This window comes from Acinonyx jubatus, chromosome B3, assembly GCF_027475565.1.
Source record: "Acinonyx jubatus isolate Ajub_Pintada_27869175 chromosome B3, VMU_Ajub_asm_v1.0, whole genome shotgun sequence".
In the NCBI taxonomy this organism is placed as follows: domain Eukaryota; kingdom Metazoa; phylum Chordata; class Mammalia; order Carnivora; family Felidae; genus Acinonyx; species Acinonyx jubatus.
In genome coordinates, this window is record NC_069386.1 from 47,008,078 (window position 1) to 47,021,073 (window position 12,996).

Here is a 12,996-nt window from a genome sequence, read left to right on the forward strand (position 1 = left end):
TTTGTTGATTGTTTCCTTTGCTGTGCAGAAGCTTTTTATTTTGATGATATCCCAATAATTTATTTTTGCTTTTGTTTCCCTGACCTCAGGAGACCTATCTAGAAAGAAGTTGCTATGGCCAGAGTCAGAGAGGTTACTGCCTGTGTTCTCCTCTAGGATTTTGATGGTTTCCTGTCTCACATTTAGGTCTTTTATCCAGTCTGAATTTATTTTTGTGTATGGTGTAAGAAAGTGGTCCAGTTTCATTCTTTTGCATATTGCTGTCCAGTTTTCCCAGCACCATTTGTTGAAGAGACTCTCTTTTTCCTATTAGATATTCTTCCCTGCTTTGTCAAAGGTTAATTGACCATATAATTGTGGGTTTATTTCTGGGTTTTCTGTTCTGTTTCATTGATCTGTGTGTCTTTTTGTGCCACTACTATGCTGTTTTGATCACTACAACTTTGTATTATAACTTGAAGTTTGGAATTGTGATGCTTGTAGCTTTGCTTTTCTTTTTCAAATTGCTTTGGCTATTTAGGGTCTTTTGTGGTTCCATACAAATTTTAGGATTGTTTGTTCTAGCTCTGAAAAATGTTGTTGGTACTTTGATAGGGATTGCATTGAATGTGTAGATTGCTTTGGGTAATATACACATTTTAACAGTATTTGTTGTTCCAATACATGAACATGGAATGTTTTTTTCATTTCTTGGTGTCATCTTCTGTTTCTTTCATCAGTGTTTTGTAATTTTCAGCATATAGATCTTTTTACCTCTTTGGTTAGGTTTATTCTTAGGTATCTTATTGTTTTTGGTGCAGTTATAAATGGAGTTGATTTCTCGATTTCTCCTTCTGCTGCTTCATTATTGGTGTATAGGAATGCAACAGTTTTCTCTACATTCATTTTTTATTGAATTTGTGTATCAGTTCTAGCAGTTTTTTGGTGGAGTCTTTTGGGTTTTCTGTACACAGTATCATGTCATCTACAAATAGTGAAACTTTGACTTCTTCCTTGCTAATTTGGACTTCCATTATTTCTTTGTGTTTTCTGATTGCTGTGCTTAGAACTTCCATTACTATGTTCAATAAAAGTGGTGAGAGTGGGCATCCTTGTCTTACTCCTGACTGTAGAGGAAAAGCTCTCAGTTTTTCCCCGTTGAGGATGATACTAGCTGTGGGATTTTTGTATGTGACCTTTATTATGTTAAAGTATGTTTCTTCTAAACCGACTTTGTTGAGGTTTTTATCCTGAATGAATATTGTACTTTGTGAAATGTTTTCTCTGCAGCTATTGAGAGGATCATATGGTTCTTTTCTTTTACTAATGTGGTGTATCACATTGGTTTGCAAATATTGAACGATGCTTGCATCCCAGGAATAAGTCCCACTTGATTGTTGTGAATGATTCTTTTAATGTACCGTTGGATTTGATTTGCTGGTACTTTATTGAGAATTTTTGCATCCATGTTCATCAGGGATATTAGTCTGTGGTTCTCTTTTGTCGTGCAGTCTTTGTCTGGTTTTGCTATCAGGGTAATGCTGGCATCATAGAATAAATTTGGAAGTTTTCCTTTTGTTTCTGTTTTTTGGAATAATTTGAGAAGAAAAGGTATTAACTCTTCTTTATATGTTTGGTAAAATTCCCCTGTGAAGGCATCTGGCCCTGGACTTTTGTTTGTTGGGAAATTTTTGATTGCTGATTCAATTTCTTTGCTAGTTATCGGTCTGTTCAAGTTTTCTATTTCTTCTTCTGTTTTGGTAGTTTATATGTTTCTAGGAATTTATCCATTTCTTCCATGTTGTTTTCTGGCATATAGTTTTTCATAATATTTTCTTATAATTGTTGGTATTTCTGTGGTATTGGTTGTTATTTCTCCTTTCTTGTTTGTGATTTTATTAATTTGAGTCTTTTTTCTTTGATAAGTCTGACTAGAGGTTTATCAATTTCATTGATTTTTTTTTTTTTTCAGTGAACCAGGTACTGGTTTCATTGATCTGTTCTAATATTTTTTTTAGTTTCTTTATCATTTATTTCTGCTCTGATGATTATTTCCCTTCTGCTGGCTTTTGGTTTCGTTTGTTGTTCTTTTTCTAGCTCCTTTAGGTAAAAGGTTAGGTTGTTTATTTGAGATTTTTCTTGCTTCTTAAGGTAGGCCAGACTTCCCTCTTTTTTAAACTAAGTTTATTTTTTTTAATGTCTTTTTTTGGGGGGAGGGGATGTGGGGGAAGAGAGATAATTCCAAGCAGGCTCTGCACTGTTAGTGCAGAGTCTGATGTAGGGTTCAGTCTCAAGAACTGTGAGTATGACCTGAGCTGAATTTAGAATTGGATGCTTAACTGACTGAGCCACCCAGGAGCCAGTGTAAACTTCCCTCTTATGACCAGTTTTGGTACATTCCAGAGGTTTTAGACCATTGTGTTTTCATTTTCATTTGTTCGCTTGTATTTTTTATATTTGCTTTTGGATTTCCTAGTTGACCCGTTCGTTGTTCAGTGGCATGTATTTGAGGTCTTCCCAAATTTTTTTTTGTAGTTCACCTTAAGTTTCATAGCATTGTAATCAGGATATACGCCTGATATGATCTCAGTCTTTTTGTACTGGTTGAGGCCTGATTTGTGACCTAGTATGTGATCTCTTTTGGAGAATGTCCCTTGTACAGTTGAAAAGAATGTGTATTCTGCTGCTTTAGGATGAAATGTTCTCAATATGTGTGTTAAGTCCATCTGGTTCAGTGTGACATTCAAAGCCCTTTTTCCTTGTTGATTTTCTGCTTAGATGATCTGTCCATTGATGTAAGTGGGTGTTAAAATCTCCTACAATTATGGTATTATTATTAGTTCCTTTATGTTATTAATTGTTTTATATATTTGGGTATCTCCATGTTGGGGTAATAAATATTTACAATTGTTAGATTTTCTTGTTGGATAGTCCCTTTTATTCTGTTGTGCCCTTCTTCATCTCATGTTATTGCCTGTGTTTTAAAACCAAATTTCTTTGATATAAGTATTGCTCTTCTGGCTTTCTTTTGATGTTCTTTTGCATGATAAATATTTCTCCATCCTTTACTTTCAAACTACCAGTGTCTGGGTCTAAAATGAGTTTCTTTTAGGCAGTATTTAGTAGGGTCTTGCTATTATTTATTTATTAAAAAAATTTTTTTTTAAATGTTTACTTATTTTTTGAGAGACAGACAGCATGAGGGGGTAGGAGCAGACAGAGAGGGAGAGACAAAATCCGAAGCAGGCTCCATGCTACGAGCTGTCAGCACAGAGCCCAATGCGGGGTTCAAACTCATGAAAATTTTTTAAAAATGTTTACTTATTTTTTGAGAGGCAGACAGCATGAGGCGGTAGGAGCAGACAGAGAGGGAGAGACAAAATCCGAAGCAGGCTCCATGCTACAAGCTGTCAGCACAGAGCCCAATGCGGGGTTCAAACTCATGAACTGTGAGATCATGACCTGAGCTAAAATCAGACGCTTAACCAACTGAGCCACACAGGCACCCCTATTTATTATTTTTTTAATGAACATTTTTAAATGTTTGTTTATTTTTGAGAGAGAGAGAGCACAAGATGGGGAGGGGCAGAGAGGGAGGGGGACAGAAGATTTGAAGCAGGCTCTACACTGACAGCAGAGAGCTCGATTTGGGGCTTGAAATCACAAATTGTGAGAACATGACCTGAGCCGAAGTTGGACACTTAATTGACTAAGCCACCCAGGTGCCCCTATTTTTTAAAATTTTTTTTATCATTTTAGAGAGTATACATGAGTGGGGAGAGGGGCAGAGGAAGAGAGAAAATATCTTACTCCACACTCAGTGTGGAGCCTAATGCAGGGCTCAGTCCCCTGACCCTGGATGACCTGTGCTGAAATCAAGAGTTGGACATTGAACTGACTGAGCCACCCAGGCACCCCAGTACCTTTTTTTTTTTTTACCCATTCTGACACCCTATGTCTTTTGTTTGTGGAGTATTTAGTCCATTTACATTTAGAGTAATTATTAATAGGTATATATTTAGTAGCAGTGTATTACTTGTTTTGTCATTGTTTATGGAGATTTTCTCTGTTCCTTCCTTGTCTTTGTCACTTTTAGTCTTTCTTTTCCACTTGAAAAGTCCCTTTTTAATATTTTTTGCAGGGCTATTTTAGTGGTCACGAACTCCTTTAGTTTTTATTTGTCTGGGAAACTCTTTATCTCTCCTATTCTGAATGATAGCTTTGCTGGGTAAAGTGTTCTTGGCTGCGGATTTTTCCCATTTAGCACTTTGAATTTATCATGCCACATGACAAACTTGGCTTGTCAAGTTTCTATGGAGAGATGTGAAGCTAGACTTATGGATCTTCCTTTGTAAGGTAGGGACTTTTTGTGTTGCTGCTTTTAGGATTTTTTTTTTTTTTGGCTATATTTTATAAATTTGATTACAATATGTCTTGATGTTGACCTGCTTTTATTGATTTTCATGGTAGTTCTTTGTGCTTCCTGGATCTGGATGTCTCTTTCCTTCCCCAGATAAGGGAAGTTTTCAGCTGTTATTTTCTCAAATAAATTTTCTCCCCCCTTTTCTCTCTCCTTCTGGGATTCCTATAATATGAATGTTATGATGTTTGATGGAGTCACTGAGTTCCTAAGTCTATTCTCATGTTCCATAATTCTTTCTTTCTTTCTTTTGTACAGCTTCATTATTTTCTATTATTTTATCTTCTGTATCACTTATTTGTTCCTCTGCTTCTTCCATCCATGTGTTCTCTGCATCCAGTTTGTTTCAGTTTGTTTTCAGATTGCATTTATCATTTCTGACTGATTGTTTTTTAACAGTTTTATCTCAGGTAAGGGTCTCCCTTTTTTCAAGCTCAGCAAGTATTGTATGATTGTTGCTTTAAATTTTCTATCAGGGATATTATATCTATTTTGATTAAATTTCTGGCCATGACTTTTTGTTGTTTCATTTGGGATTAAATCCTCTGTCATGGCATTTTATCTAGGTCTCTGTCTTCTGTGTGTTAGAAAAGCCTGTTATATTTCCTGTTTCTGAGACCAATGGCTTTATGAAGAAGAGGTCATATAGTGTTCAGAGCTTGGCGCCTCAGGGAGTGTCTCTGGTGTGTGTTGTGTGCACTTCACTGCTGTGTTTTGGCTACTATGTCCTTTAGGCCAATCATCTTCAGAGGTTCTGTTTGCTTGCAGTGAGCATTGTTTGCACCTGGAACAGAGTGTGGTGAGTTTTAACAACTTCCTCTAGAACTGAAGCCTTGCAGAACTGTCTGGCCAGGGGACGTGATGTTTGCGGGGTTTCTGCTGGTCTTCTGGGGAAACGGCCGACTGCACTGGTACTGAAGCATGCTTGCCCAAGAAGGGAAGTCTCACCAGAGTGCTGGGGGGCGGTGCAGGGCATGGTGTAAGCAGGTTAGGCAGTCAGTGTAGGCACTATGCTGTTTACTGCAGGTGGTTTATGCTGACACTTGGGGAGAGAAATGGTGCCAGTGTGCTCTCTTGTCCCCAGAGAGGGGTCTCCGAGCTTGCTGCTATCAGGGAAGCACTCTCAGAAGAGCAGGTAGTTTCCCTTCTTGTGTCCCAGGCATTTTTCAGATTGCCATTTTCATGCTGTCTGTCCCTGGGTTGCTTGTCTGCCAGGAGCAGTGCAGTGTACTTAGGGCTCTATCCCAGCCAACCCTTCTGACTTCTAAAACTCCAAACTTTAGGGATGTGGTGTGGGCATGGCCTGTGCTGACCTCCTGGCGAAAGGTCTTGTTGCCCTGGGACTGATGCGGGTTTGACCAAGAACGGCAGTTGCCAGAGGCCAAGGTGCACAGGGTAGGCAGCCAGTGTTGGGTCCAAGCTTCCCTTGGCAGGTGGCTCTGTGCCTATGCTGAGGGGCAGGGTAGGGAAATGGCACTCCCAGCTCTTTTGGCCCGTGAGAGGTGCCTCTCCAAAAGCTACCTCTCTCAGATGCGCCCCACAAGTGAACAATTTCCCCACTGTGTGCCTTGGGCATTCCTCAGATGTCACTGTCTGCCCCAGATTTGTTTGCCTGCCTTCTCATCAAGCCTGCTGACCTTTAAAACTCCTGTCTTCAAGCTCCGCTGATTGCAAAAACTTAGGAAAATCCGCCCGTCTCCTTTTCCCGGCCAATGGCTTTGGGGAAGTGTTTTTGTGCATTCCCCTGTGTGTTCTTTTCTTTTTCTTTCTTTCTCCCTCCCCTCTCTTTCTCATCTCTCCACCACCAGGGCTCCCTCCCCTCTGCAGCACCTGCAGTCCATTTCTCCCCCAAAGTCTCTGTGCTTCCTACCTACCTAGATGTGGTGTACCTACCTACCTCTTCTCTCCCTCTAGTTGTGGTGTTTGTTCTGTCAGTCCTCAGGTCAATTTCTTGAGTATTCAGAATGATGCTATAGTTACCTAGTTGTGTTCAAGGGACAAGAGGAGCCTAGAGTCCTACTATGCTGCCATTTTAGTTCCTCACCCAAAAGTTAAATTACTTTTTAAAAAATTTCAAATATAATTAAATACAGTGTTATATCAGTTTCAGGGGTATAATATAATGATTCAAAAATTCTATATGTTACTCAGTACTCTTCATGATAAGTGTACTTTTAATCCTCTTCACCTATTTCACCCATTCCCCATCCACCTCCCTGCTGGCTACTACCAGTTTGTTCTTTATATTTAAGAATCTGGGTTATTTCTTTCTCTCCTTTTTTTCTTTATGCATTTGTTTTGTTTCTTAAATTACACATATGAATAAAATCATATGGTGTTTGTCTTTCTCTGACTGAGTTATTTCACTCTAGCATTGTACCCTCTAGGTCCATCTGTGTTGTTGCAAAAGTTCAGATTTCATTCTTTTTTATGGCTAATATTCCATTGTGTATATATATACGTCACATTTTCTTTATCCATTCATCTGTGGATGGATGCTTGGGTTTCTTTTATATTTTGGTTATTGTAAATAATGCTGCAATAAACATACATCTTTTTGAATTTTTGTTTTTGCATTCTTTGAGTAAATACCCAGTAGTGGCATTACTGGATAATACAGTAATTATATTTTTAGTTTTTTGAGGAACCTTTACACTGTTTTCCAAAGTGGCTGCACTGGCTTGCATTCCTACCAATGCATGAGGGTTCCTTTTCCTCCACATCCTCATCAACACTTGTTATTTCTTGTCTTTTTGATTTTAGCCATTCTGACAGGTGTGAGATGATTTCTCATTGTGGTTTTGATTTGCATTTCACTGATGATTAGTGTTGGTGAACATCTTTTCATGCGTCTGTTGGTCATCTGTATGTCTGCTTTGGAGAAATGTCTGTTCATGTCTTCTGACCATTTTTAATTGCGTTATTATTATTATTATTTTGCTGTTGAGTTGTATAAGTTATTTGTAAATTTTGGATATTAACTCCCTATTGGATGTATCATTTGAAAATATCTTTTCCCATTCTGTAGATTGCCTCTTTGTTTTGTTGATGGTTTCCTTTGCTGTGCAAAAGTCTTTAATTTTGGTGTAGTCTCAGTAGTTTAATTTTGCTCTTGTTTGCCTTGCCAGAGGAGACCTATCTAGAAAAATATTTCTATGGCTGATTTCAAAGAGATTATTGCCCATGTTTTCTTGTAGAAATTTTATGGTTTCAGATCTTTCATTTAGGTCTTTATTCCATTTTGAGTTTATTTTTGTGTATGGTGTAATAAAGTAATCCAGTTTCATTCTGCATATTAACTGTCCAGTTTTCCCAACATCATTTGTTGAAGAGACTTTTTCAAACCATTGTATATTCTTGCCTCCTTTGTTGTAGATTCATTGACCATATAATTGTGGCTTTATCTGTGGGCTCTCTGTTTTGTTGTACTGATCTGTGTGTCTGTTTTTGTGCCAGTACCATACTGTTTTATTACTATAGCTTTGTCGTATATCTTAAAATCTGGGATTGTGATGCCTCCAGTTTTGTTCTTCTTTTTCAAGATTTCCATTTGGTACACCCCTGACTTTTCATCACATAAATTTTTATCATTATTTATTAGGATCACTCAATTGTATTACGTTTAATTTAGCTCCAAAGTAATTTTATTTAGTTGTAGGAAACATGCTACAGTGTTTAAAAATACTTTTCCCACTTATTTAACTCATTGTAGGTATGAATGAAAGTTCGTTTTTATCAAAACGTCCTTCTACTTCTGAAGTAAACAGCGTTAATCCAAAAAAACCTAAGCCCAGTGATGGTGTTTCTGGAATAAATTCTTCAGCTGTATTTCCTTCAGTTAAGTCTCTTTCAGTGACATCTCCCCAGGCTACATCATCAAAAGGTAAATGTGAAATGTGGCATATACAAAAGAAATTAATAGTATTTATATATAAATTTTAGAAATCGTAAATTTCCTATTTTTAGTGATTAAAATTATAAAAGATGAATTTTGAATTACATATGTTTTGAATTTATTTTAGGTACAAATACCTCATCAAATCAATCTAAAAATGGAACACCTTTTCCAAGAGCTTGTCCAAAGTGCAATATTCATTTTAATCTTTTGGATCCTTTGAAAAATCACATGAAGGTAAAACTTTTTCAAAATTTAATTTTAAACAGGTTTGCAAATCCCTAAAATATTGATTTATAGTAAATAATGCTTTGTCCAGATATTTAATGAAAAAAATCTTCTCATAGTGGTATTTCCATATAACTTTGGCAAAGATTTATATTCATAATGATTATCTTCATATAAGATTTTTAAATTTACTCTGAATCGTCAAATTTAAAAAAAAATTTTTTTTTAACGTTTACTTATTTTTGAGACAGAGAGAGACAGAGCATGAAGGGGGGAGGGTCAGAGAGCGGGAGACACAGAATCCGAAACAGGCTCCAGGCTCTGAGCTGTCAGCACAGAGCCCGACGCGGGGCTCGAACCCACGGAGTGTGAGATCATGACCTGAGCGGAAGTCGGCCGCTTAACCGACTGAGCCACCCAGGCGCCCCTGAATCATCAAATTTTAAGAATTAAGTTTATATGCATTATAATGTATGCTTATTGTATTCTCATTTTAAATGAAAGTAAATTATTAATCAAAATATTTAGTAGATTTGGCATAATTCAAACTTTTAAAAAAGGGCATTTTTATAGTTTCTTTAATTATTATGTTTTTGGGTTCATGGTAACATGTGCATGACACATTACACAATGAAAATCTGAATTTTACATTTAATTTTCAGCGCTCAGACTTAAACCCCAAATGATGGAACATTTCATCTGAAATAATTATATTCAGAATATAGTTTGTGTAATTGTCCTAAATTAATTCAGGCTTTTTATTGGAATAGGAAGCTCTTGAGATTAAATTTTAAGAATTTTTCAAAGTACAAATGAAATATGAGGTGTAGGTAACATTTCACTTGAAATATTTTAGTGTATATTACAGTATCCTCCTTTGGTGTGAGGAAAGATATCCTGCATTCTCTTTGCATGTCCTATAGAAATGGCAGGAAGGGAGAAAGAGAAAGAAAAAAGTCCATGTAGATTATATGAAGAAAGAAAGGAAGGAGAAGGGTATAGTTGTAAAGAAATAGGTAAGGAAAGTTCTTGTTCACAATTTCAGAAATTGACAAACTTTTATTAAGATAAAACATTTTATTAAAAAGGTAGAAAAAATAAGGGAACTTTTTTAGAATTTCAAGTATGTCTTTTTATTCGGTTACAAAACAGCATTTGGTCTGTCACTACTTCCAGCAACCAGAATGTAGCCCCTGATAATTGCACTCTGTGCTTTCTTCTTACATAAAAATTAACCTTTACAGGTGCTTTCACTTTTTTTTTTTTATCTGTGTAATGCTTTGATGAGATACTTGATGTATTTTATGTTTGCATTTTAGATGGAAAGAAAAGCTACATTCTTTGACTTTAATTATTTGAGTAAGGAATACAGTGATATTATTCAAGATAAAACAGTTTCCAAAGGCATATAAGTGAAAAATCTTAACTGTGTCTCTTATTTATCTGGTTCTCAGAATGACTCTCAAAGAAAATAATTTTTATTAGTTGGTTTTTGTATTTTTCCTAATTTCCTTTCCACATGAACAGTTAACACAAATGTTCTTATTTTCTTTCTGTTTTGTATATAAATTGTAGCATATTGTGTATATCCTTCTGTATCTGGTAAAATTGGCAGCTATTTTCCAAAATGTAGCTTTACATCCAATATGTGTATTATTGCATTGTTTTTGATTACTCATATTAGAAACAACCAAAATTTCATATAATATTCATATAATAGAAAACTATGCAACCTTTTAAAAAGAATGGAATGTCTGTAATGGATAATGATATGGGATGATCTCAAAGACGTATTAGTGAACTAAGTTAAATATATAATATAAACAGCTTATTATGTGTGTTTATATCATAAAGAAATGTGACAGAATAGTCACCAACTCTAGGACAAGGAAGTTTAAAACTTAGACTTTTTGTATCCTAGCTTATGCATTTTATATATCAGTTGAAGTTTTAGTATTACAGCGAGTTCCATTTTGAAAAAATGTGATTTTTAGATTCTTTGTGAATTAATGTTTGCTATTATAGATAAGTAGATGACTGCACTACAGAAATAATGTTTTCTCTTTCAGTAAAGAATATCTAAAACATAAGGCAAATATCCTACAGTATTAAGAACAATTTGTGTATCTGAGACCATGTGCCAGACTATTAAACTTTAAATACTGTATTTCATTTAATCTTTAGAAAATTCTTGCAGGGGCACCTGGGTAGGTCACTCTCTTGAGCATCTGACTCTTAATTTTGGCTCAAGTCATGATCCCAGGGTCGTGGGATTGAGCCCTGCTTTGGGTTCCACACTGGTAATGGAGCCTGCTTAAGAATCTCTCTCCCTCTCTATCTCTCTTTCTTTCTCTCTGCCCTGCTTGTAGGCTCTTTCTAAAATATATATTAAAATCTTAAAAAAAAAAAAAAAAGAAAAAAATTCTTGGAGATGAACATTTTTCTCATTGTTTTATAGCCAGTTTATTTAAAGGCATAACTGGCGTTCAAACATTAATGGTAAAAGCCCAAATTCTCACAATTTTTTTTCCTTTTTGAGTGGATAGGTTATTTAATGTTACATGGAAACCTGAAAATAGGTATGCAGTTTTTCATAGGGTATGGAATTTGAAATTTATTAATCAGACATAGCTTATTAATTACATTATTTAGATTTCTGTATCTTTATTTTGTTGTATACTTCATCTTTTTTTTAAATCTACAACAAATTTATTATTATTTTTTAATTTAAATCCAAGTTAGTTAACATATAGTATAATAATGGAGTAGAATTTAGTGATGGATCACTTACATATGACACCCAGTGCTCATTCCAACAAGTGCCCTCCTTAATGCCCATCACCCATTTAGCCCATCCTGTCCCCACCTCCCCTCTAACAGCCCTCAGTTTGTTCCCTGTATTTAAAAGTCTCCCCTGGTTTGCCTCCCTCTCTGTTTTTATCTTATTTTTCCTTCCTTTCCCCTATGTTCATCTGTTTTGTTTTTTTAAATTCCACATATAAGTGAAATCATGATATTTGTCTTTCTCTGACTGATTTTGGTTTGCAAAATACATTCTAGTTCCATTCACATTGTTGCAAATGGCAAGATTTCATTCTTTTGGATTGCTTAGTAATATTCCATTGTATATATATACCACATCTTCTTTATCCATTCATCAGTCATTGGACATTTGGGGTCTTTCCATACTTTGGCTGTTGTTGATAGTGCTGCTGTAAACATTGGGGTGCATATGCCCCTTCGAATCAGCATTTTTGTATTTTTTGTATAAATAGTAGTGTAATTGCTAGCCATAGGATAGCTCTATTTTTAATTTTTTGAGGAACCTCTGTACTGTTCTCCAGAGGGGCTGCACCAGTTTGCATTACAGTACAAAAGTGTTCCCCTTTCTCCGCATTCTCGCCAACATCTTTGTTTCCTGAGTTGTTCATTTAGCCATTCTGACAGGTGTGGGGTGGTATCTCATTGTGGTTTTAATTTGTATTTCCCTGATGATGAGTAATGTTGAGCGTCTTTTCATGAGTCTGTTTGCCATCTGGATGTCTTTGGAAAAGTGTCCATTCTTCACTGGATTATTTATTTTTTGGGTGTTGAGTTTGAGAAATTCTTTATGCATTTTTGATACTAACCCTTTATAAGAGATGTCATTTGCAAATATCTTCTCCCATTATGTTGGTTGCCTTTGAGTTTTGTTGATTGTTTACTTAGCTGTGCAGAAGCTTTTTATCTTGATGAGGTCCCAGTAGTTCATTTTTGCTTTTGTTTCCCTTGCCTCTGGAAACATGTCTAGTAAGAAGTTGCTGCAGTTGAGATCAGAAGTTTTTGCCTGGTTTCTCCTCTAGGGTTTTGATGGCTTCCTGTCTTACATTTAGGTCTTTCATCCATATTGAGTTAATTTTTGTGTATGGTGGAAGAAAGTGGTCCAGATTTATTCTTCTGCATGTCGCTGTCCAGTTTTCCCAGCACCATTTGCTGAAGAGACTGTCTTTTTTCCACTGGATATTCTTTCTTGCTTTGTCAAAGATGAGTTGGCCATGTATTTGTGGGTCCATTTCCGGGTTTTCTGTTCTGTTCTATTGATCTTTGTGTCTGTTTTTGTGCCAGTACCATACTATCTTGATGATTGTAGCTTTGTAATGTAGCTTGAAGTTCAGAATTGGGATGCCTCCAGCTTTGGTTTTCTTTTTCAACATTACTTTGGCTCTTTGGGGACTTTTCTAGTTCTGTACAAATTTATAATTATTTGCTCTAGCTCTGTGAAGAATGCTGGTATTTTGATAGGGATTGCATTGAATGTGTAGATTGCTTTGGGTAGTATTGACATTTTAACAATATTTTTTCTTCCAGTCCATGAGAATGGAATATTTTTCCATTTCTTTGTGTCTTCTTCAGTTTCTTTCCTAAGTTTTCCATAGCTTTTTGTGTGTAGATCTTTTACCTTTTTGGTTAGGTTTATTCCTAGGTATTTTATGGT

General features: G+C 35.9%; 1 protein-coding gene across 19 annotated transcripts in view; it reads left to right on the plus strand.

Annotated features, from left to right (window-relative positions):
* ZNF280D (zinc finger protein 280D) overlaps window positions 1–12,996 on the plus strand; it is a 375,018-nt gene that overhangs the window by 205,117 nt on the left and 156,905 nt on the right. For all 19 annotated transcript variants that reach the window (XR_008299158.1, XR_008299156.1, XR_008299157.1 and 16 more), the window contains 2 exons: window positions 8,112–8,282; window positions 8,422–8,531. Coding sequence is in view for 15 of the 19 variants with exons in the window: in XM_053223975.1 (XP_053079950.1) it covers window positions 8,112–8,282; window positions 8,422–8,531 (281 nt within the window). In the remaining 4 variants the exon portion in view is untranslated. The remainder of the gene's footprint in view (window positions 1–8,111; window positions 8,283–8,421; window positions 8,532–12,996) is intronic.